The sequence below is a fragment of the Scyliorhinus torazame genome, chromosome 21 (genome assembly GCF_047496885.1).
Source record: "Scyliorhinus torazame isolate Kashiwa2021f chromosome 21, sScyTor2.1, whole genome shotgun sequence".
Classification (NCBI taxonomy): Eukaryota; Metazoa; Chordata; class Chondrichthyes; order Carcharhiniformes; family Scyliorhinidae; genus Scyliorhinus; species Scyliorhinus torazame.
Window position 1 is genome coordinate 119,598,413 of NC_092727.1, and position 25,666 is coordinate 119,624,078.

At 49.4% G+C, this 25,666-nt stretch overlaps 1 protein-coding gene across 4 annotated transcripts in view; it reads left to right on the forward strand.

Annotated features, from left to right (window-relative positions):
* The window catches only part of LOC140398578 (gasdermin-A2-like), a 91,727-nt gene that overhangs the window by 56,922 nt on the left and 9,139 nt on the right, over positions 1-25,666 (forward strand). For all 4 annotated transcript variants that reach the window (XM_072487397.1, XM_072487400.1, XM_072487398.1 and 1 more), the window contains exons 3-8: positions 4,673-4,865; positions 7,465-7,615; positions 9,684-9,792; positions 12,775-12,837; positions 17,905-18,029; positions 23,821-23,995. In XM_072487397.1, coding sequence (XP_072343498.1) covers positions 4,673-4,865; positions 7,465-7,615; positions 9,684-9,792; positions 12,775-12,837; positions 17,905-18,029; positions 23,821-23,995 — 816 coding nt within the window. The remainder of the gene's footprint in view (positions 1-4,672; positions 4,866-7,464; positions 7,616-9,683; positions 9,793-12,774; positions 12,838-17,904; positions 18,030-23,820; positions 23,996-25,666) is intronic.

A 25,666-nucleotide genomic window follows, 5' to 3' on the forward strand; every position in this document is an offset into this window, starting at 1 on the left:
ACAGTCCAATATACATTACCTAAAACAAGTGCCTATACATATACAATAACATCCCTGAGAGTCCGTCCAATTCCTCCCCCCCCCCCCCTCCCCACCACCCCCTCCCCCCTGGGTTGCTGCTGTTGTCTTCTTCTTTTCCATTCCCTCTATCTTTCTGTGAGGTAGTCGACGAACGGTTGCCACCGCCTGGTGAACCCTTGAGCCAAACCCCTTAGTACGAACTTAATCCGTTCTAACTTTATAAACCCTGCCATGTCGTTTATCCAGGTCTCCACACCCGGGGGTTTGGCTTCCTTCCACATTAACAATATCCTGTGTCGGGCTACTAGGGACGCAAAGGCCAAAACATCAGCCTCTCTCGCCTCCTGCACTCCCGGCTCTTCTGCAACCCCAAATATAGCCAACCCCCAGCTTGGTTCAACCCGGACCCCCACCACCTTCGAAAGCACCTTTGCCACCCCCACCCAAAACCCCTGTAGTGCCGGGCATGACCAGAACATGTGGGTGTGATTCGCTGGGCTTCTCGAGCATCTCGCACACCTATCCTCTACCCCAAAAAATTTACTGAGCCGTGCTCCAGTCATATGCGCCCTGTGTAACACCTTAAATTGTATCAGGCTTAGCCTGGCACACGAGGACGATGAGTTTACCCTACGTAGGGCATCAGCCCACAGCCCCTCCTCAATCTCCTCCCCCAGCTCTTCTTCCCATTTCCCTTTCAGCTCATCTACCATGATCTCCCCCTCGTCCCACATTTCCCTATATATGTCCGACACCTTACCATCCCCCACCATGTCTCTGAGATCACTCTATCCTGCACCTCCTGCGTCGGGAGCTGCGGGAATTCCCTCACCTGTTGCCTCGCAAAAGCCCTCAGTTGCATATACCGAAATGCATTCCCTTGGGGCAACCCATATTTTCCCGTCAGCGCTCCCAGACTCGCAAACGTCCCATCTACGAACAGATCTCTCAATTGTGCTACCCCTGCTCTTTGCCATGCTCCAAATCCCCCATCCATTCTCCCCGGAACAAACCTATGGTTATTTCTTATCGGGGACCGCACCGAGGCTCCCGTCTTTCCCCTATGCCGTCTCCACTGCCCCCAAATTTTCAATGTAGCCACCACCACCGGGCTTGTGGTGTATTTCTTAGGTGAGAACGGCAACGGCGCTGTCACCATAGCTTGTAGGCTAGTCCCCCTGCAGGACGCCCTCTCCAATCTCTTCCATGCCGCTCCCTCCTCTTCTCCCATCCACTTACACACCATTGAAATATTGGCGGCCCAGTAGTACTCACTTAGGCTCGGTAGTGCAAGCCCCCCCCTGTCCCTACTACGCTGCAAAAATTCCCTCCTCACTCTCGGGGTCTTCCCGGCCCACACAAAACTCATAATACTCTTCTCGATTCTTTTGAAAAAAGCCTTCGTGACCACCACCGGGAGGCACTGAAACACAAAAAGGAATCTCGGGAGGACCACCATTTTAACCGCCTGCACCCTACCTGCCAGTGACAGGGACACCATGTCCCATCTCTTAAAGTCCTCCTCCATCTGTTCCACCAACCGCGTTAAATTAAGCCTATGTAATGTACCCCAATTCTTGGCTATCTGGATCCCCAAGTACCGAAAGTCCCTTGTTACCTTCCTCAATGGTAAATCCTCTATTTCTCTGCTCTGCTCCCCTGGATGCACCACAAACAACTCACTTTTCCCCATGTTCAGTTTATACCCTGAAAAATCCCCAAACTCCCCAAGTATCCACATTATCTCTGGCATCCCCTCCGCCAGGTCCGCCACATAAAGCAACAGATCATCTGCATACAGAGATACCCGGTGTTCTTCTCCTCCCCTGAGTACTCCCCTCCACTTCCTGGAACCCCTCAATGCTATGGCCAGGGGCTCAATTGCCAGTGCAAACAATAACGGGGACAGAGGACATCCCTGCCTCGTCCCTCTATGGAGCCGAAAATAATCAGACCCCCGTCCATTCGTGACCACACTCTCCATCGGGGCCCTATACAGCAACTGTACCCATCTGATATACCCATCTCCAAAGCCAAATCTCCTTAGCACCTCCCACAAATAATCCCACTCCACTCTATCAAATGCTTTCTCAGCATCCATCGCCACCACTATCTCCGCTTCCCCCTCTGGTGGGGGCATCATCATTACCCCTAGCAGCCTCCGTATATTTGTATTCAGCTGTCTCCCCTTCACAAACCCAGTTTGGTCCTCATGAACCACCCCCGGGACACAATCCTCTCTCCTCGTTGCCATTACCTTGGCCAGAATCTTAGTGTCCACATTCAGGACTTTGGGACATTCTGAGGTTGTGGCGTGCATTACGCACGGACAAATTATTTTTTTAATTAAACATCACAGTTGTACCTGATCTTCCCTTATCTGACATTCATATCTGTGCCATTGAAAAATGGAAAGGGTTAACCACAATACTGCTCTCACAATAGCTACTGAGCATGTACTTAGGGAGCTATGTCATAATGATGTCACTCACAGGGAGATGAGTGAGAAGAATCTAGGGGAGGAACAGGGCAGTTTTCGATCCCCTTATCTAAGGAAAGATAAACTGGCATTGGAGGCAATCCAGAGAAGGTTCACTTGGTTGATCCCAGGTAGAGAGGGATTTTCCTATGAGAAGAGGTGGAGTAGGTTGGGCCAGAGACAAATTGAGACAAATAGGATTCTCAGCGGGCTTGATCGGATAGATACTGAGAGGTTGTTTCACTTTGTGGGAGAGACTTGGGCCAGAAGGCATATTACAATCCCAGACCAGGGACGAGATTCTCCGACCCCCCGCCGGGTCGGAGAATCGCTGTGGGCTGGCGTGAATCCCGCCCCCGCCGCTTGCCGAAGTCTCCGGCACCGGATATTCAGCGGGGGCGGGAATTGCGCCGCGCTGGTTGGCGGGCCCCCCCCGCGCGATTCTCCGGCCCGGATGGGCCGAAGTCCCGCCGCTAAAATGCCTGTCCCGCCGGCGTAGATGAAACCACCTACCTTACCGGCGGGGCAAGGCGGCACGGGCGATCTGGCCCCGGGGGGTGCCCCCATGGTGGCCTGGTCCGCGATCGGGGCCCACCAATTCGCAGGCGGGCCTGTGCTGTGAGGGCACTCTTTCCCTTCCGCCTCCGCCACGGTCTCCACCATGGTGAGGCAGAAGAGTCTCCCTCCACCGCGCATGCGCGGGAATGCCGTCAGCGGCTGCTAACGCTCCCGCGCATGCGCCGCCCGGCAAAGTCATTTCTGCGCCAGCTAGCGGGGCACCAAAGGCCTTTTCCGCCAGCTGGCGGGGCGGAACTTCGTCCGGCACCGACCTAGCCCCTTAAGATTGGGGCTCGGCCCCCAAAGATGTGGAGCATTCCGCACCTTTGGGGCGGCGCGATGCCCGACTGATTTGCGCCGTTTTGGGCGCCAGTCGGCGGACATCGCGCCGTTTCCGGAGAATTTCACCCCAGATTCCCAACAGTTGCTAGGATACTGGCCAGAACCCCAATATTTTATTTCATTTGTAAAACTGTCAGGAAAGGATACTTCGCTCCAGGAGCAATTTCACACACAAATAGTGATATGGTATATTAAAACAAACTTCATTACTAATTTAAATATCATAAAGTCAAATAGGAAGGATGTGGCGGAAAGAGGTCAAAAGGAGACCCAGTCCGGGCCTCTCCCATTTACTTGCGAATAAGCTGGGAGCTGACCTAAAACTGGGCAGCAAAGTACGTACAACAGCACCAATTCAGAAAATCTGGGCCTATTTTAATATCCACGAGGATGGATGGGGGGAATACGGCTCGAGCTCAAAATGATTGCTGATTGCTCTGCACCTTCCTGAGGCCAAAGCTAAAGTAGGCATCAGTGGAAGTGACGGGTGGTGGGGCATCAAATAGGCCACAAGGCGGCACTGATGCCAGTTTCATTTAGATTTAGATAACTATAAATTATGAACCAACTACCACATGTCAGAGGGGTGTGGGGGCACGGTGGCAGATTTTAACTCTATGTAAGGGCAGCATGGTAGCACAGTGGTTAGCACTGTTGTTTCACAGCTCCAGGGTCCCAGGTTCAATTCCCAGCTTGGGTCACTGTCTGAGCGGAGTCTGCACGTTCTCCCCGTGTCTGCGTGGGTTTCCTCCGGGTGCTCCGGTTTCCTCCCACAGTCCAAAGATGTGCAGGTTAGGTCGATTGGCCATGATCAATTGCCCTTAGTGTCCAAAAAGGTTGGGCGGGGTTACTGGGTTACGGGGATAGGTTGGAAGTGAGGGCTTAAATGGGATGCTGTTTCCAAGGGCCGGTGCAGACTCGATGGGCCAAATGGCCTCCTTCTGCACTGTAAATTCTATGACTTTATGTGAGTGAATGAGCTTTGATCTGGGTTAAAATCAGGCTGGTGGCACAAGCCTATCTTCTTAAGTCAGACAGTAACTAGTCCCTCTTATTGCTCCATCATAAGGGGTGTAGTTATTGTTTCTATCAACTGAATAAAGATGACAATGTATTGTCGGCAGTAATAAAGAAAATTGCCCAGCCATAAAGCGACCCCTGCGCCATTTTGTGTCCCCACCCCAATCTTTGACTTGGAACTTAGAGAGGGTTGCAAAGCCAGATGTCAGCTTGTGTTACATTTTAATAAGCACTTTGTCTAATTTCATGCAGTTCGGCAGAAGGAGATGTCCTTCACATTCCTGGAGACAGTGGACGGGTTGATCAAAGGAAAGGCAAAGGTGAAGCTTGATCCAGTAACAGGAAAAGTTGAATGTTCGAAAGCCAACTGCGACACCATTCAACTGCAAGGAACAAAACAGCTTTCCGTCAGTATCTCAGAGCTAATCGAAAGTCTGAAAAAACGGTAAAGCACAATCATGAGAACATGGCATATTGTGGTCATTTTTGGTCACGTTGCTTTGGAAATGATCAGTTGTTACTGTAACATGAATATAAAATTGACAGGCAGGGAAAGACCAGATGAGGCTTGCTCGTTATGGGTGAAGTACACTTGTTAGCCTGTTAAGTGCAGTGAGCGGACGCTGGGTTTTTCCAGTCAGCAGTTACAACGCTTCATTAACGTAATAACTCCAGCTGATGAATGGAGACGACTTCTCGGTGGCGCACTACTGCCCCATGTATAATTTATATCCTTCCTCGGCGGTGACTTCAAAATGGCCAGAGCTGCGTGTAATGAGGGCCAGCTGGCGGCTGTGGCTGTTTTTTTTATTTTTAAAGTCGTTTTACAAAGTCTTTACAAGGTCTTCTAACCTTCTGACCTCTGTGATGAATCAAGTAAATTGCTATGTATATTGAATTATATATTTGTAGCAGTAACATTTTTATAAATCTTGATTTAACATACAGGCAGGCAGTGTGTCTGCAAAAGATATAACTAAAATGTCATAAAAGTGGGATAATAATTGATTATGACCATATTAATTGTTTACCTATATAGGGCTAATGGACTTTTGTTTATCGAAAGATTGTTCCCTGGGGTTTAGATAACTGAGGGGTTGTGTTTAGCCTTAATAAGATGGTCATAAGAGAGTTAGTGGGATAGAGATGATGTAAGTAATGGGAGGCTCCTGGAATGTTGCAAGCGGTTTAGCTTTTAGTCTGCCAAAGGTAGAAGGACTTGCAGCTTCTGTCTGAAAGGCTCTTTCTCCTTAGCTGAAAGCAACTCTCTCCAAGCAGTCATTCCAAGAAGGCTACACAGAGAGGACAGCAAGTATCCTTGAGTTTGCTAACTTTTATTTCCAAGTGGCTTTTGACCAGTAATGGACTTTGCTTAATTAGAGATAGAGAAGGTATAAGTTAGGAGTTAAAATGTTTTCTTTTACTGTTAAGAATTGTTTAAAGAACAGGCCCTCCAAGCCTGTACCGGTCATGATACCACCCTTGGCCAAATCCTCCTCACTTCCTGGTGCGGTATCCCTCTATACCCATCCTCTCCATGTATTTTTCGAGATGCCTCTTGAATGCCGTTAATGTATCTGCTTCCACAACCTCCCCCTGGTAACACGTTCCAGGCACTCACCACCCTCTGTGTAAAAAAAACCTGCCTCGCACATCTCCTCTAAATTTTGAACTACGGGCCTTAAACCTACGCCCCCCGGTGACTGACCACTCCACCCTGGCAAAGAGTGCTCACTCATCCACTCGATTCATGCCCCTCATAATCTTGCAGACCTCCAACAGGTCACCCCTCTTTTTAATTCTTAATTAACTCTTTAATTGTTCAACTCTTAATTGTAAGCTACTTTCTGCGTTGTTAATGTAGTTAGTCCTGTATTAAGCATAAAGTTTGTTTCAATATAAACGATCCCCATTTTGTCCGTGTAATTACTCCTCCGGGTGAAGTACCCTTTCCTCAGAGTTTACAAATTGAAACATTGTTGGGGTTTCTCGTCTAGTGTCCGAATGTACATTGGAGTCTGGTCCGGTATTCTAACATCTCGGCGACACACACCTCACCCAGCGGGGCTGCCAACGTGTCAGTATTGGAGGGTATCATAGTGGCCCTCTAGCCTCAGGCGCTGCCCACCGTCCTTGCTCGGATAGGGGTCCTGGATGCAACCTTTTAATTATCGACCTCCTTAAAAATCACTTCATGGCGCAGGCTCCAGAATGCAAAGGTTCCTGACTTGCATTTCCTCCCCGGTGATGTTAGTTAAGTGGTGTCCTCTCAACCTAGAAATGTCACCTCAGTTTGCATGCCATGATTTTTGCAGATTAGGGGGCGCGATTCTCCGAGCCCCGCGCCGGGCTGGAGAATCGCCGCAACCGCGCCATGACGCCCCGACGCCGGCGCACGATTCTCCGAGGTGCGGGGAATCGGCGCCATTTGCACCGGCGTGTGTGGCGGGGCGCCGGCCGCGGGCTGCTGGATTCGGCAGGGCCGACGATTCTCCAGCCCGGATGGGCCGAGCGGCCGTCCCGATATGACAAAGTCCCGCCGACGCCGTTCACCCCTGGTCGCTGCCGGCGGGAACTCTGTGGGAACGCTCGGGGGGGGCGGCCTGTGTGGGGGAAGGGGGCTCCTTCAGCGGGGGGCGGCCTCCGATGGGGTCTGGCCCGCACTCGGGGCCCACCGATCGGCAGGCCGGCCTCTCCCCCCCCCCCCCCCCCCCGGGCCTACTTTCCAGCGTGGCCCGGCCCCTGAACACCGACCCCATGTTGGGTCAGGGCCGGCGCGCGCAAGAAGTTCCCCGCGCATGCGCAGGATGCGCGGCCCAACTGCGCATGCGCGGGTAGGCGCGGCACCCATTTTGCACCATGAACCACTCCAGCGCCGTGCTGGCCCCCTGTGGGGGCCAGAATAGGTCGTGCCTGGGCCCTGCTCGTGGCATTGTGAAACGCGACAGTGTTCAAGACGGCGCGAACAGTTGGCCTCAATATCAGAGACTCGCCCCCTAGACATTCTGAAATCGCATTCATTAACACCTCTTTTTCTCCTCCAGAAAAATTGGACGTTCTTGGGAGCTGATTAAAAATAGTTACACAGGAGATCTCTGCATAGTAACCGAAACATTAATGTCTGTAGAGCCCATCACGCTGAAGAAAGTTAACAAAGGAGCATCAGCATTTTCCATCTCATTACCCTACTCCAAGGTAGGAAGGGCTGCAACTCTTGGGTTTGAGATGCCCGATATTACCGAGCCAGTAATCCTTTCTGGCTGTTATTTGTAGTGGTCAATGGTTTAATTGTTCCGTGTTTGATTATGTGAGTCCGGCAACTAATCTATGCTCACTGTGCTTAATTGGTTAAGCCTGGGGACTGACTCAGAGCTTGAGTAAACAGAGTTATCGCTGGAAGTTGAATTGTAAACAGAAATGCAGACACTTGTGATTGCAGAGATATTTTAATTTAAAGCTCTCACAAATAGAACCTGCTGAATACTTGGAAACTAGTGTTATCTCTGCACTGCTGTAAGATATATAATATTTACAAATACAATATATAATAATCATAATATAATTCTAGGGCTCAGGTCCCAGGTAATTGAAGATATACTGGAGCGGTGAAATTCCCAGACATGTAAGAAGCCAGAATTGGAGGGAAGCAGAGGTCTCGGAACATTGTAGGGCTGTTGGAGGTTACAGAGACAGGGTGGGGTGGGGCCATGGAGGGACTTGAAAACAAGACAGACACTAATAATAATAATCGCTTATTGTCACAAGTAGGCTTCAATGAAGTTACTGTGAAAAGCCCCTAGTCGCCACATTCCGCCGCTAGTTCGGGGAGGCTGGTATGGGAATAATATACAATAATATACATAATAATCAAATAACTGGTGAAACGCGACATTATCAAACACATTTGGGCGGCACGGTCACACAGTGGTTAGCACTGTTGCTTCACAGCGCCAGGGTCCCAGGTTCGATTCCCGGCTTGGGCCACTGTCTGTGCAGAGTCTGCACATTCTCCCCGTGTCTGCGTGGGTTTCCTCCGGGTGCTCCGGTTTCCTCCCACAAGTCCTGAAAGACGTGCTGTTAGGTGAATTGGACATTCTGAATTCTCTCTCTGTGTACCCGAACAGGTGCCGGAGTGTGGCGACTAGGGGATTTTCACAGTAACTTCATTGCAGTGTTAATGTAAGCCTACTTGTGTCAATAATAAAGATTATTAGTATTATTTAGTTAGACTGCACTTAGTGTACTGCGGACAGTTCTGATCCCCATATACAAAAAAACTATGGAGGTGCAATAGACATCAGAGGTTAACAATGATGCCTGAAATGTGAGGGTATATGTAAGGATTTAGTTGAGGAAAGAAGGAAAGGGCTCAAATGGAGGACAGACACCAGCATAGACTTGTAGGGCTGAATGGCCTGTTTCTGTGCCCGAAGTCCCATGATATCCTAGATAAAAATTGTCACCAAGTCACATCATGAGATATGAGGGCAAGTGACCAAATGTTCAGTCAAAAATGATTAAGAGTTTCTTCGAGGCGGGGAGAGAGGGAAGAGGTTCAGGGAGATCATTCTGGGGCTCAGGTCCCAGGTGATTGAAGACAATTGCTTCTATTGCTGGAGCGGTGAAATTCCCAGACATGTAAGAGGCCAGAATTAGAGGGAAGCAGAGATCTCGGAGCAATTGTAGGGTTGTTGGAGGTTACAGAGACAGGGTGGGATGAGGCCATGGAGGGATTTGAGAACAATACAGTCACTACCCACCTTACCTGAAGCCATGATAATGTCCCAGGAGAGGCATTTGCAAATGAGAATAAAAACTGAAGCCAATTAGCCGGAAGAAGATCCAGAACATTCTGCTCTGATCCACATAGACAATCAAAACAAACAAGTGGAGTCGACACTTTAGGAACTTTCAAGCGGTTATTGGATAGGCACATGGAGCACACCAGAATGACAGGGAGTGAGCTAGCTTGATCTTGGTTTCGGACAATGCTCGGCACAACATCGAGGGCCGAAGGGCCTGTTCTGTGCTGTACTGTTCTATGTTCTAAGGGAGACCCATCCTGGTTCTGATTAATATTATCACGTTACCGAGAGGAATCTAGGATAAGAAACCCTGGTGAAAAACACATGAGAGTTCAAGGCAGTTACAGAATTCGCAGAGCAACTTAAGCCATTGATTTGTGCTCTCTTATGACGAATGTTAACCTCCACAGCTCCGTGCCTCACACCAATTTCACTTCTAATGTGTATGCCATTTTTAGGCAGGTACAGAGTGCAGTCTTTTAACAGAGAGGACGCTGGATATTCCTAAAGGAGCGGTCCTTGCCTACAAAGTGTGGGACCTGACTATCTCAGAAGATGGCACACTCTGTAAGTGATTGTGCAATTTAAGTGCTTTCTCAAGCTTCATTAGAGTTGGAGATAGATTGTTTTAAATTATTCCATGGGATGTGGGAGTAGCAGGCAAATCAGCATTTGTTATCCCCCCCACCCTAATTTTTTGGCCTTTTTCAAAGGTCAGTAAAGAGTCAACCACATTGCTGCGGATCTGGAATCAGATGTAGGCCAGGCCGGGTAAGGATGGCAGATTTCCTTCCTTAAAGGCAATCTGTGAACCACATGGGTTTTTACAACAATCACAATTACCCAGACTAGTTTTATATTCCAGATTTTATTAATTGAATTTAAATGTCACCACCTGCCATGCCAGGATTCAAACCCATGTCCGAGAGCATTAGCATGGCTTCTGGATTACTAGTTCTGTGACATTACCACTATGCCATAATTGTGCTGTGGATAAAGGGGAACCAGTTGATATACTGTACTTAGATTTCCAGAAGGCAGCACGGTAGCACAGTGGGTAGCACTGTGGCTTCACAGCTCCAGGGTCCCAGGTTCGATTCCGGCTTGGGTCACTGTCTGTGCGGAGTCTGCACGTTCTCCCCGTGTCTGCGTGGGTTTCCTCCAGGTGCTCCGGTTTCCTCCCACAGTCCAAAGACGTGCAGGTTAGATGGATTGGCCATGATAAATTGCCCTTAGCGACCGAAAAAGGTTCGGAAGGGTTATTGGGTTACGGGGATAGGGTGGAAGTGAGGGCTTGAGTGGGTCGGTGCAGATTCGATGGGCCGAATGGCCTCCTTCTTCACTGTATGTTCTATGTTCTATAAGGTGCCACATCAAAGGTTATTACAGAAAATAAAAGCTCATTGTATATAAAAGTCACCATGGTCCCCAAGGACCATAGGCTGCTTTCCCCTTTTTGAGAGAGAGAGCTGACTGGTGGTGATTTAACTTGAGGGTCATCACACCTCTGGCAAGGGGCAAGGTTGAGAAGGCTTCATGGATGACCTCAGCCGGTACAGGTCGAACCCGTGGCGCTGGCATCACTTTGCATCACAAACCAGCCAACTGAGCTAACCGACCCAAGGAGTTAATGTGTTTGCAGGGGTAGAAGATTGGCAAGCTAACAGGAAACAACAGAGAGTTGGCATAAATGGGTCATTTCCTGGTTGGCAGGATGTGACAAGTGGTGTGCCACAGCGATCAGTGCTGGGGCTGCAACTTTTACAATTTATATAAATGACTTAGATGAAAGGACTGAAAATATGGGGCGTCATTCTCCGACCCCCCGCCGGGTCGGAGAATGGCCGTTGGCCGCCGTGAATCCCGCCCCCGCCCCCGCCGAAGTCTCCGGTACCGGAGATTGGGCGGGGGCGGGAATCGGGCTGCGCCGGTTGGCGGGACCCCCCGCTCAATTCTCCGGCCCGGATGGGCCGAAGTCCCGCGCAGAAATTGCCTGTCCCGCCGACGTAAATCAAACCTGGTATTTACCGGCGGGGCCAGGCGGCGTGGGCGGGCTCCGGGGTCCTGGGGGGGGGGCGCGGGGCGATCTGACCCCGGGGGGGTGCCCCCACGGTGGCCTGGCCCGCGATCGGGGCCCACCGATCCGCGGGCGGGCCTGTGCCGTGGGGGCACTCTTTCCCTTCCGCCTCCGCCACGGCCTCCACCATGGCGGAGGCGGAAGAGACTCTCCCCACTGCGCATGCGCGGGAAACTGTCATGCGGCCGCTGACGCTCCCGCGCATGCGCCGCATTTCCGTGCCAGCTGGCGGGGCAACAAATGCCATTTCCACCAGCTGGCAGGGTGGAAATCCCTCCGGCGCCGGCCTAGCCCCTCAATGTTGGGTCTCGGCCCCCAAAGATGCGGAGCATTCCGCACCTTTGGGCCGGCGCGATGCCCATCTGATTGGCGCCGTTTCTGGCGCCAGTCGGCGGACATCGCGCCGTTGGGAGAGAATTTCGCCCATGGTTACTAGATTTACTGCCAACACAAAGATAGATAGGAAAGTAAATTGTGAAGAAGATGTAAGTAGGCTACAAAGGGACATAGATAGGTTAGGTGAATGGGCAAAAATCTAGCAAATAAGAGCATCATTGGGGCAAATGCGAAATTGTTCGTTTTGGCAGGAAGAATTAGCGAAATGGTGAGAGATTGCAAAAATCAGAGGTGCAGAAGTATCTGGCTGCCCTAGTGATTAATTACAAAAGATTAGTATACAGGTACAGCAAATAAAGGTCATAAAACGTTGTCATTTAATGTGAGGGGAATTGAATACAAAAGTAAGGAGGTTATGCCTCAGTTGTACAGGGCATTGCTGAGACTACATCTGGAGTGCGCTGTACAGAATTGGTCTCCTGATTTAAGAAAATATGTAAATTTATTAGAAGCAGTTCAGAAAAGGTTTTTAGACTAATACCAGGAATGGGCGGGTTTTCTTGTGAGGAAAGATTAGAGAGGTTAGGTTTGTATCCACTTGAGTTTAGAAGAGTAAGAGGTGACTTGATCGAAACCTTTAAGATCCTGAGGGGTATCGACAGGCCAGATGTGACGAGGATGGTCCTTCTTATCAAAAAAATCTAGAACTGGGGTCACTTTAAAAATAAGGGACCACTCATTTAATACGGAAATGAGGAGAATTTATCTCTCTGTGAATCATGAAATCAAACTCATTGAATCAGTGGAATCAAAATCATTGAATATATAGATTCTTAATTTTCACCCCCCCTTGTTAATCAGCGGGGGTCAGCGGGAACGTAGGATTGAGGTTACAATCAGATCAGCCAAAATGCTATTGAATGGTGGAGCGGGTTTGATGGGCCGAGTGGCCTTCTACTGCTCCTAATTCGTACGTTTGCATGTAGTTCAGTCATCTAATTGCACATTTAACCCTTTCAATGGACACCATGACTCTTACACCAGATAGTAAAATATTCTAAGTTTGTGACTAGCAAAACTCATTGGCTTCCAATGTTCCTTTTTAACTCAATGGCTCTTTTCCTTTTCATTTTCAGGTATCTCAAAGCCAAAAAAGAAGAAATCATCAAAGCCTTTGTTGTGTTTTGACAATATAAACGGTAAGTTACTGGTGTAGCCATTTGGAGATGCATAAGAAGCCAGACCGCATTTCTGGAAGAAGTAGGAGAATAATGGAAAGGTGAAGTTATGGATGGAATTGTCGTTTGTTAATGAAGAATAGAATGACAGAATAACAAAACTTAAAGTCAGAGAATGGAAGAATATAATTTCAATGTAGCTTCAATTCCTCCTTCATAAAAGCATATTTAGTTGTGACTAAGTTGTGACTTAGTTGTGACTTAGTCGATAGCATTCTCGCTTCTGAGTCAGAAGATTGCCGGTTCATAGCCCACTCCAGGACAAGAGCACAAAAACCTAGGTTGACACCTTAATGCAGTATTCACAGAATCATAGAATCCCGACAGTGCAGAAGGAGGCCAATTGGCCCATCGGGTCTACACTGACCCTCTGAAAGGGCACCCTACCTAGGCCCTGTAACCCACACTATCCCCGTAACCCCACCTAGGGCCAATTTAGCATGGCCAATCCACCTAACCTGCACATCTTTGGGGACTGTGGGAGGAAACCGGAGCACCCGGAGAAAACCCACACAAACACGGGAAGAAAGTGCAAACTCCACACAGCCGGTCACCCGAGGTCAGAATCGAACCTTGGTCCCTGGCGCTGTGAGGCAGTGGTGCTAACCACTGTGCCGCACCTATTGAGGGAGTGCTGCACTATCGGGGATGCCATCTTGGACATCTTGGCATGTTAAACCAAGGCCCTGTCCAGTGGACATAACAGATCCTGAACCACTATTTCTAAGTCTACCAGGGGAGTTATCCCCAATGTCCTGGCCAATATTTACTCTTCAATTAACATCACATAATGAAAAAAACTGGTCATTATTACATTGCTGTTTGTGGGGATGTGTTGAGCACAAATTAACTGCCGGGTTTACTGCATTACAACAGGGACCAAACGTCACAAATATTTCATAGATTATCATAGAATTTACAGTGCAGAAGGAGGCCATTTGGCCCATCGAGTTTGCACCGGCTCTTGGAAAGAGCACCCTACCCAAGGTCAACACCTCCACCCTATCCCCATAACCCAGTAACCCCACACAACACTAAGGGCAATTTTGGACACTAAGGGCAATTTTATCATGTCCAATCCACCTAACCTGCACATCGTTGGACTGTGGGAGGAAACCGGAGCACCCGGAGGAAACCCACGCACACACGGGGAGGATGTGCAGACTCCGCACAGACAGTGACCCAAGCCGGGAATCGAACCTGGGACCCTGGAGCTGTGAAGAAATTGTGCTATCCACAATGCTACCGTGCTGCCCCACGTTGGTTTAGTTGGTTTTAAAGCATTTTGGAATGTTCTGAGCCATGAAGGGCGCTACCTAAGTGCTGGCCTTCCCTTTTCCCCCAAAAAAGTTTGGAAACACAATGTCAGCTTCCATTTGTAATGATGACTCTGAATTCTGCCTCACCAACACTACCATTGGCTCCAGAGCTTCAGTGCATCTGACAACAAGACCTGCAGCTGAACATTGACAGCAATGAAGCCACCTCCTGCGGCTCATCCCAGTAATTATGTGCTGCGATGCTGATTCCAGAAGGCTCCTCGGTTCGCCTGATGGTGGGCAAACTTGCTGGTCTCTGTCCGTGAGCTGGATTTCATTGCCTTCCTTCAGGTCTGTCGCCGAAAGCCATCTTCATCTCCCTCCAGAATGTTGTACAATTAACTGCTAAAACTCTTGTCCGTACCGTCATTGACTTGAGAATCAGCTTCTCCAATGCTCTCACCTCGTTTTTCACCTTCACCCTTCACGAATCCTCTCCAAATTTGGTTTCTCACGGCATTATCCTGCATGAGTATCTCATTCCCGAAAAGCACCGTTGACATTGCCATACCCGGTTTTACATTCCTCTGTGGCACCTCCCAGTCATTTATGATGTCACCAGTCATAGCCACGGCCTCTCCAGGGACTTGAGCTGTACTATAGGCTGACACTCCAGTGTAGCAATGGGAGAGTGCTGCACTGTCAGAAGCATTATCACTCAAATGAGACATTTAAGTGAGTCCCCACCTGCCTTCTTAGATGGATTTCAAAGATCCTGTAAGCATTATTTCAGAGAATTGAAGATGCAGAGCATCTGTCCCAATTGATGTCTACCTGATGTTTACCCTTCACACACATCTCATCCCATTCAATCTACCTCATCTCAGCCTTTCAACATTTCTTTCTATTTGGCTTTCATGGAAACATCTAAACCATTCGCCTAAACCACCAACTGAGGTAATGAGTTCCACATTCTACTCACTCTGGGTATGAATATTTCTCCTTATTCCTCTATTGGATTTATTAGTAACTATTTCTGGCACCTGGTTTTGGATTCTCCATAACTTTCTTCATATCTACCCTCGCAGCCCAACTCATTCAGAACTTTCTCTCAGGTCTCAACTGAGTTCCCTATTTTAGAAAATCTCCCAGGGGTCTGGACCAATATTCATTGCCGCCTCACAGCGCCAGGGGCCCGGGTTTGATTCTGATCTCGGTTAACTGCCTGTGTGAAGTTTGTATGTTCTCCCTGTTGTGTTTGTCGCTTTGGATCCATGGAACACATACAGGTCACCAACACTTGAAATAGTGCAACATTATGTTATTGAATCATTAACTGTTTAACATACTCAGACTGTGGGTTTACACGATACTAGCTTTAACTAAAGACCTTTGCCTTGTCCTAACCAGTCGATGCACTCAGCACATGGTGAATGTCTGTGTTGCAGGCTGTGAGCTCTGTCCTCCGAGCTAGCTGCAACTCGAATGAGCGGGAACTCTGATGCCCCGTCTTTCTAGTGAGTGTGCTCTAACTGGTGATTGGCTGCGGTGTTGTGTGTGTTGATTGGTCCCACTGTGTGTCCATCAGTGTGTGGCTGCACCATGATATACTGGTGTATGTTATGACACTCCCCGTGTCTGCGTGGGTTTCCTCTGTGTGCTCCGGTTTCCCCTGCAGGTTAGATGGATTGGCCATGCTAAATTTCCCTTTAGTGTCCAAAGGTTAGTTGGGGTTAGGGGGATAGGGCAAGGGTTTGAGCCGAGGTAGGATGCTCTTTCAGAGGGGCGGTGCAGACTCGATGGGCCGAATGGTTTCCTTCTGCAATGTAGGGGTTCTATGATTCTATGAACCTGGTGGACGTTAAGCTCGCAAAGTTTCCTGCCTGCTCATCTTTTGAACCTCCACTGTCCTCCAATACAATGGCCATTCGAAGCATTGGGCAGAACCTTGCAGGGCCTCCCGCGGACAGGATGATCCCATCCCACCAAAGTCAATGGAGGTATGAACGGCTCGCCGCATGGTCCACTCCCCACCCACCCACCCCCTCCGCCACACCGCAACAGGCCCATGAAATTCTGTCCTTTGTCTCCAATCCCTCCTTTGCAGTCCACACAGAAGATGAGTGAATGTAACGTGAAGCGGGCCTAACCACATTAAAAATGTGGCGTCTTGCTGAGACTACCACACATGCTCTGCGTAGAAACGTCTACATTAGCTGTAAAGGTTGGAGTTTGCTAGTTAATTCAGATGTACAGTCACCTTCAGGGCTCTGTTACCTGATTAGGTGTGGAGCTGACTCGAGATATTACACCATTGCGTATTCGCCCACAGTCGTTGCTCCCAATCATCAGTGATGTTTACACGTATTTGTGTCACAGCATTTTATGGCACAGGAGGAGGCCATTCTATCCATCATGACAATGCTGGCTCTTTGAAAGAACGATCCAATTTGTTCAACTCTACCCTACCCACACTCTTCCACATATCCACCCCCCCATTCCCCTAAAACACTTTTCCCACAGCCTTGCAAATATTTACTTTAAAGTATACATCCAATCCCCTTTCGAACATTACAATTGATTCTGCTTCAGGCAGTACATTCCAGCTCATTACAACTCGGAGTATTTATTAAATAGGTCTCCTCAATTCCCCTCTGATTCTTTTTGCATACGATCTTTAATCTATATTCTCGAACCACTGAGCTTCCTGCCGGTTTCTCCTTATTTACTCCAGCAGAATCCATCATAATTTTGAGTATCTCTGTCAATTCTCCTCTTAATTAGAATGGAAACTGCAATTGTTTCCAGTCAGAAACCCGGTGAATAATTTACCTCAAAGAGCAGGATGGGAATGCTGGCACTTGGGAGACATGGAGGTAATGGAAAGGATTGACTAGAGCTCTGGCTTCTGAATAGCTACTGATTTTGTGTGTGTCTGTCTGTGTCTGTGTGTACGTATGTGTGTGTCTGTGTCTGTGTGTCTGTTTCTGTCTGACGGTATGTGTGTGTACATGTGTGTGGCGTATGTTTGTGTTTGTCTGCCTGTGTGTGTGTGTCTGTGTGTGTGTGTCTGTCTGTTTGTGCCTATGTGTTTGTGTCTGTCTGTACCTGTGTTTATGTGTGTGCCTGTGTCTGCATGTGTGTCTGTGTATGTGTCTGTTCGTGCCTGTGTTTTATGTGTCTGTCTGTGTCTGTGTGTATGTGTCTGTCTGTACCTGTGTTTTATGTGTATGTCTGTACGTGTGTGTATGTGTCTGTGGTTATGTGTCTGCCTGTGTCTGTATGTGTGTCTGTCTGTGCCTGTGTTTATGTGTCTGTCTGTGTCTGTGTGTATGCGTCTGGCATTGTCTGTGTGTATGTGTCTGTCTGTACCTGGGTTTTATGTGTATGTCTGTATGTGTGTGTGTGTGTGTCTGTGTGTATGTGTCTGTTCGTGTCTGTGTTTATGTGTCTGCCTGTGTCTGTGTGTATGCGTCTGGCATTGTCTGTGTTTATGTGTCTGTCTGTATCTGTATGTGTGTGTGTCTGTGTGTGTCTTATTGTACCACTGATTCTGCCTGTAAAGAAAGATTTGTTTGCTGATTTCCCCCCAAAATGATCACTTTTTAAAAGTCCAACTCTTTGAAAACTTTCCATCGATTGTCCGATGTTCAGTGCAGTTAACCCCACCACCATCATACCAGGATTTTAAACTTTGACAACGCTTCTCCAGAATTTCGCTGCTTCTAATGCATAGCTTGTCATTGAATTCCATTTCTTTCAATTAAAGGAGAGGACGGTTTTGAAATCTGCCGTGAATTTAAGTGCCTGGAAAATGTTTTGAAGCGTCAACTCCTGGAACACACATGTCAGATTATTGAAGACTCTGAACTTCATTCAGTTCTCGGTGACCTGGTACGATGAGACTTTGATTGAAATATAACAATAAAGCAGAATAATAATCTTATTGTCACAAGTAGGCTTACATTAACACTGCAATGAAGTTACTGTGAAAAGCCCCTAGTCGCCACATTCCGGCGCCTGTTCGGGTACACTGAGGGAGAAACAGAATGTCCAAATGACCTAACAGCACGCCTTTCGGGACGAGTGGGAGGAAACCGGAGCACCCGGAGGAAACCCACGCAGACACGGGGGGAACGTGCAGACTCTGCACAGACCGTGACCCAAGCCGGGAATCGAACCTGGGACCCTGGAGCTGTGAAGCCACCGTGCTAGCCACTGTGCTGCCGTGCCGCCCAATTGAAATATTAAATGGAAAAGACTGATCCCAGATTTGCTCCCTGATCTGTCCCAATTGGTGGTGTAACATCCCAAGTGTCTCTGGATTAGGGAAGTGATAGGAAGTTCTACTGACCACTATCTCATAGCTCTTATGTGGAAAGAATGAGTGTGGGGATATTGGGGGAGGTCAGGATTGAGTCGGGTTGCAATGTTCCTCCAATAAATTGCTAATATATTGCTAACATATGCAGAATAGCCATGAAGAAACCTAGTCGGTGAACATCACCAAGACTTTTCAATCCTGTCCTTTGCCAACACCAATCCACATGTGTTTTGATTCAGGATTGACTAAAGTTGCCCCCGATACTTACCCAGCTCACACACACCGAGGCTAGTTCCAATTCCCCTACTAATGTCTCTGTTGAAATCAGCTAGGTGACTTGGCAGACGTTAAAATATGCAGGAAGCATCTCGTAGATCACAGAATCTACAGTGCAGAAGGAGGCCATTCGGTCCATCGAGTCTGCACCGGCCCCTGGAAAGAGAACCCTACCCAAGACGACACCTCCACCCTATCCCCATAATCCAGTAACCCCACCCCTTTTTGGACACAAAGGGCAATTTAGCCTGGCCAATCCGCCTAACCTGCACATCTTTGGACTGTGGGAGGAAACCGGAGCACTCGGTTAACCACTGTGCTACGAGGCCGCCCATTACTTTCATAATGTCTCTTTTCAATCACATTATTGAAGACAACCCTCACACGGTCCTTTAGAACGGGGAAGAGTTGTCAATTGTATGGAAGAAAGCGAAACTTTGCTAGCTTTATTAGAAGTAGATGGTGACCAATGCTTCCATTTTGGGTACCCTTAGTTGACATCAAATACTCCCCAGGGAAAGGTCAGATGCGGGCCCATATTAGACCCCGGGGTTAAATATAGGGTGAGCCCCATCTATGCTGTTGCAACAATGATGCAGGACTTGTTGAATAAACGGTGGTGTCTGCATGCCTTGTATCATTGTTAATGTGCCAATCAGCAAGTAACTTGCGGTGAGGGAAAGATACCTTGTGAATCGTGACATGTCAGAAAGTGCTGGAAAATTGATGACACTGCTCCGTTACTTTCATACAAATTGAATCTCGCACTTAAGCACCTTGTGAGTTTTGTGAAGTTGCTGCATTTTTACAATAAGCGCCCATTAATCTCCTCATAGAATGTGAAGTCTATTGATTAATAGACAGTTATCCTTATAATGACAAGGTAATTGCTAATGACTGGCAATCAATTCCTCTGGCCCAGAAAGTGAACAATTAAAATTAGGATTTAATAGCCATTGATGTAATAGACTAGTGAAAGGTAGTTGGTGGAGATTTTAAAGATGGGAAATTTAGAATTAACTATTTTTTCTTACTTTACCTTTTCGGTCTTTTTCTCTCTCGGTAAATCCAAACTCTCTGGGAACGATTCTCCCAACAGGTAACAAAGAGCCCTGGTGAGCACATTTAGCCCGTGTTTCCCGGCGCTCGCTATACAACGCAACTTGTGTTGTATAGGGGCCTGAACGGGGAACGTGCGGTCGAGGCTTCACATAGCCCCGTTTTGGACAGTGGGGAGCTGTGCTTGACGGAGCTCCCCAGTGCAGCGAGTGATCGGAATCTCAGAGGCCCCTGAAACGATCCCCGACAGCCCCCCCCCCCCCCCACCCAATCCCACCCATGCTGGGCACCCCCAGCTCGATCACACGCATGCAAAAAATGCCAGCTTGCCAATGACAACCCGGCAGTGCCCATGCCAGCTGGAAGTGCCACCTGGGCACCTTGGCAGTGCCAGGCTGCCACCCAGGTGGCAGTGCAGGGTGCCCAGGTGGCACCAGCAGTGCCAGGGCACCACCCTGCCCAAGGGACATGCAGCTGGGGCCTCCGATCCCCTTGGCGATCCACACGAGTGTCATTCTTCTGGCCTCCGTTTGTGGGGACCAGGTTTTCTTTACAAAAAATATACTTTATTCATAAAATCTATAATAAACATTAAACATTTCGAATTGTCTTGACTGTACATTTCCATCAGAGTTACACATTCCCTTGACTTTCTTCCATTCAATTTTGATAACCTTACACACACATCGCTCTTTACGTCACAATTCCTTCTTAAACATTTACATTGTCATGTTTCTTTTATACATTGGAGTGTTAATGACCCAGACCGAGGGGGGTTTACACTGTTACTCGCCCCTCAGTGCACATTTGCTGGTAAGACCTTACACAGTGGTCTTTCCCCATTGCGTCTTGGCGGCAGCTGCCCCAAGCTTGAGTGTGTCCCTCAGCACGTAGTCCTTGACCTTGGAATGTGCCAGTCTGCAACAGTGGGTTGAGAACAGTTTGCACTGGAAGATCAGCAAGTTCCGAGCAGACCAAAGAGCATCTTTCACCAAATTGATGACCTTCCAGCAGCAGTTGATGTTTGTCTCGGTGTCCCCCCCTGGAAACAGTCCGTAGAGCACAGAGTCCTGCGTCACAGAGCTGCTCGGGATGAACCTTGACAAATACCACTGCATCTCTCTCCAGACCTTCTTTGCAAAGGCACATTCCACAAGGAGGTGGGTGACCGTCTCATTTCCCCCACAGCGACTCCGAGGGCAGCGTGCATTGGCGCAGAGCCTTCGGGTGTGCATGAAGAATCTGACGGGGAGGGCCCTTGTACATTAATCAATTGTACATTGGAGTGTTGGTGGCCCAGACCAAGGGGGGTTTACACTGTTACCCGCCCCTCGGTGTACATTTGCTGGCAAGACCTTACACAGTGGTCTTTCCCCATTGCGCCTTGGCAGCAGCTGCCCCAAGCTTGAGTGCGTCCCTCAGCACGTAGTCCTGGACCTTGGAATGTGCCAGTCTGCAACACCCGGTCGAGGACAGCTCTTTGCACTGGAAGATCAGCAAGTTTCGGGCAGACCAAAGAGCGTCTTTCACCGAGTTGATGACCTTCCAGCAGCAGTTGATGTTTGTCTCGGTGTGTCCCCCTGGAAACAGTCCGTAGAGCACAGAGTCCTGTGTCACAGATCTGTTCGGGATAAACCTTGACACATACCACTGCATCTCTCTCCAGACCTTCTTTGCAAAGGCACATTCCACAAGGAGGTGTGTGACCGTCTCATTTCCCCCACAGCCACTCCGAGGGCAGCGTGCATTGGCGCAGAGCCTTCGGGTGTGCATGAAGAATCTGACAGGGAGGGCCCTTGTCACCACCAGCCAAGCTAGGTCTTGGTGCTTGTTTGAAAGTTTTGGTGATGAGGCGTTCTGCCAGATGACTCTGGCAGTCTGCTCAGGGAACCATCCAACGTCCTCCACGGTCTCCTTTTCCCTGAGGGCCTCGAGGACATTACGTGCTGACCACTGCTTCATTGCCTTGTGGTCAAAGGTGTTTTTCTTCAAAACCTTTTCCACGAAGGACAGGTGGTACGGTACGGTCCAACTACTTGGAGCGTTCCGCGGCAATGAGGCCAGGCCCATCCTTCGTAACACCGGGGACAGGTAGAACCTCAGTATGTAGTGACACTTGGTGTTTGCATACTGGGGGTCCAAGCACAGCTTGATGCAGCTGGACACAAAGGTGGCCAACAGGATGAGGGAGGCGTTGGGTACGTTCCGCCCTCCCTTCTCCAGAGGTTTGTACATGGTGTCCCTTCGGACACGGTCCATCTTGGATCTCCAGATGAATTTGAAGATGGCTCGGGTGACTGCTGCGGCGTAGGGTCGGGTTATGGGCCAGACCTTCGCCACGTGCAGTAGCACCGAGAGTACCTCACACCTGATGACCAGGGTTTTGCCCGCAATGGAGAGGGAGCGTTGCTCCCACCAGCCCAGTTTCTGCCTTGCCTTTGCTAAGCGCTCCTCCCAGGTTTTGGTGCACGCCCCAGCAGCTCCGAACCATATCCCCAGCACCTTCAGGTAATCTGACCTGACAGTGAAGGGGACAAAGGACCGGTCGGCCCAGCTCCCAAAGAACATGGCCTCGCTCTTGCCGTGGTTTACCTTGGCTCCCGAGGCCAGTTCAAACTGGTCGCAGGTGGTCAAGAGCCTGCGCACAGACGCAGGATCCGAGCAGAAGACGGCGACGTCGTCCATGTACAGGGAGGCCTTGACTTGCGTGCCTCCACTGCCTGGGATCGTCACTCCTCTTATACCCGGATCCTTCCTGATGGACTCGGCAAAAGGTTCTATGCAGCACACAAAAAGGGCCGAGGAGAGAGGGCAGCCCTGCCTGACTCCGGATTTGATCTGGAACTTTTCTGATTCCCACCCATTGATTGAGACTGCGCTATAGATGTTTGTGTAGAGCAGTTTGACCCAATTGCGAATTCCCTCCCCAAACCCCATTTTGGAGAGCACATCCATCATGTAGGTGTGCGATATTCTGTCAAAAGCCTTCTCCTGGTCAAGGCTGATGAGGCAAGTGTCCACCCTCCTGTCCTGCACGTAGGCGATTGTATCCCTGAGTAGCGCGAGGCTATCAGAGATCTTCCTGCCGGGTACTGCACAGGTCTGGTCAGGGAACCAGTGCTGAATGGTGCTCGCCTGAGGTCTCTGATGTGAAAGGGATTGAATCCCAAAGCCTCAGGTACCTCGGGAATCTGCACATTAGAGTGAGGCTTACTGCCTCGCTCCAATATGCAGATTATCCAAAACGTCATCTCGTCCACAATGGGTAGGATTAACATTGCAGGATCTCATGAGGTGTGGTGAGCCAGTAGATTCCGGGAGTGGAGTCTCCTGGCTTTTATTGGCCAACTGCACCGTGGCAAGCTGCTTTTCTAGCACAGCGTGGACATTGGATCGCACCCTCTTCATCTCTATGCCTGATTTGACATTGGATTCACTCACTCTAATTCACCCTCCTTCTCAGTTCTTCCTTTATTTCTATCTCAATCCCAAGTTTATTTGTTCAAAGAGATAAGACTGACTCTGACCAATTTCTATAGATGCACCATAGAAAGCATTCCATCTGGTTGCATCACAGCCTGGTATGGCAACTGCTCGGTCCAAGATCGTAAGCAATTGCAGAGAGTTGCGAACACAGCTCAGTCCGTCACTCAATCCCGTCTTCCATCTCTTGATTCTTGTCTATATTTCTTGCTGCTTTGGGAAAGAAGGCAGCATAATCCCATCCTGGTTATTCTTCTTTCCAGCTTCTTCTAGAGGGCAGAAGATACAAAAGCTTGAGAACTTCAAAAACTGCTTTTTCCTGCTGCAACTATACCCTTGAGTGGCCCGTCAATACATTTAAATTGATCTTTCTGTGCATTTTTCCTTTTTTTACAGTTGTTATTTTTTTGTATGTTGTAATTATGTGTGTATGTATGGGGTGATCTGTCAGGTCTTATCGCAGTACATTGGTGCATGTGACAGATTTTATCAATAAACAATTAACATTGATAAAGTTTCTCACTTACATTCTTTTGTTTCCAGCTCTGTGATGCTTGTGCAGGAATCAAACTGGAGCTCTCAGATTTGAATAAGTTGGATACAAAAGGAAAAGAGTGTGCAGAGAAGCTGCTGAGCATCTGGAGTGAGGACCAGCTGCAGAACGCTGTTGAGAACAGGCTCCTTAAAGCAGTTTGTTTTCTCATTGCAGCCTTGGAAGGTAAGGAGCCAAATCTGCAGGGGCGAGATTCTCCGACCCCCCGCGGGGTTGCCGAAGTCTCCACCACCGGAGATTCGGCGGGGGCGGGTATCGCGTCGCGCCGGTTGGCGGGCCCCCCCCCGCTCGATTCTCTGGCCCGGATGGGCCGAAGTCCCGCCGCTAAAATGCCTGTCCCGCCGGCGTAAATTAAACCACCTCTCTTACCGGCGGGACAAGGCGGTGCGGGCGGGCTCCGGGGTCCTGGGGGGGGGCGGGGCGATCTGGCCCCGGGGGGTGCCCCCATGGTGGCCTGGCCCGCGATCGGGGCCCACCGATCCACGGGCGGCCCTGTGCCGTGGGGGCACTCTTTCCCTTCCGCCTCCGCCACGGTCTCCACCATGGTGGAGGCGGAAGAGACTCCCTCCACTGCGCATGCGCGGGAATGCCGTCAGCGGCCGCTGACGCTCCCGCGCATGCGCCGCCCGGAGATGTCATTTCCACGCCAGCTGGCGGGGCACCAAAGGCCTTTTCCGCCAGCTGGCGGGGCGCAAATTCGTCCGGCGCCAACCTAGCCCCTCAATGTTGGGGCTCGGCCCCCAAAGACACGGAGCATTCCGCAACTTTGGGGCGTCGCGATGCCCATCTGATTTGCGCCGTTTTGGGCGCTAGTCGGCGTCATCGCGCCGTTTCCGGAGAATTTCGCCCCTATCCTTCAGTGTGGACCAACTAACATCCATCCTTTTCACATCGAACTATCCTAGAATAGGCGCAAATAGACACAGTCTTTTACAAAGGGAGAATTGTAGCACACGGCAATGTGATGGTTGTATTACTGAACGAAAGGCCTTAAACCAGAGTTCAAAATTTGTCCTGGCAGATTGAGTTTCAAAAAGAAAATTCAAAGCTGGCAAATTGGCACAAAACCTCAAGTGGTTCATAAAGTCCTTTTAGCGAAGAATATTTTCCACCTTTACCTGGTACGGCCAGACTCCAGTCAGACTCCAACCACCTGTGGGCGGCAAGGGCGGCATGTGGCGCAGTGGTTAGCAGTGGGACTGCGGCGCTGAGGACCTGGGTTCGAATCTCGGCCCTGGGTCACTGTCCGTGTGGAGTTTGCACATTCTCCCCGTGTCTGCGTGGGTTTCACCCCCACAACCCAAAGATGTGCTGGTTAGGTGGATTGGCCAGACTAAATTGCCCCTTAATTGGAAAAGAAAAATAATTGGCTACTCTAAATTTTTTTTTAAACTGTGGATGGCACGGTAGCATAGTGGTTAGCACGGTTGCTTCACAGCTCCAGGGTCCCAAGTTCGATTCCCAGCTTGGCTCACTGTCTGCACGTTCTCCCCGAGTCTGCGTGGGTTTCCTCCAGGTGGTCCGGTTTCCTGTCACAGTCCAAAGATGTGCAGGATAGGTGGATTGGCCGTGCTAAATTGCCTTTAGTGTTCAAAAAGGTTAGGTGGGGGGCAGCATGGTGGCGCAATGGATAGCACTGCTGCCTCACGACACCGAGGTCCCAGGTTCTATCCCGGCCCTGGGTCACTGTCCGTGTGGAGTTTGCACATTCTCCCCGTGTTTGTGTGGGTTTCGCCCCCACATCCCAAAGATGTGCAGGGTAAGGTGGATTGGCCACGTTAATTTGCCCCTTAATTGGAAAAAATGAATTGGGTACTCTAAATTTCTTAAATAATT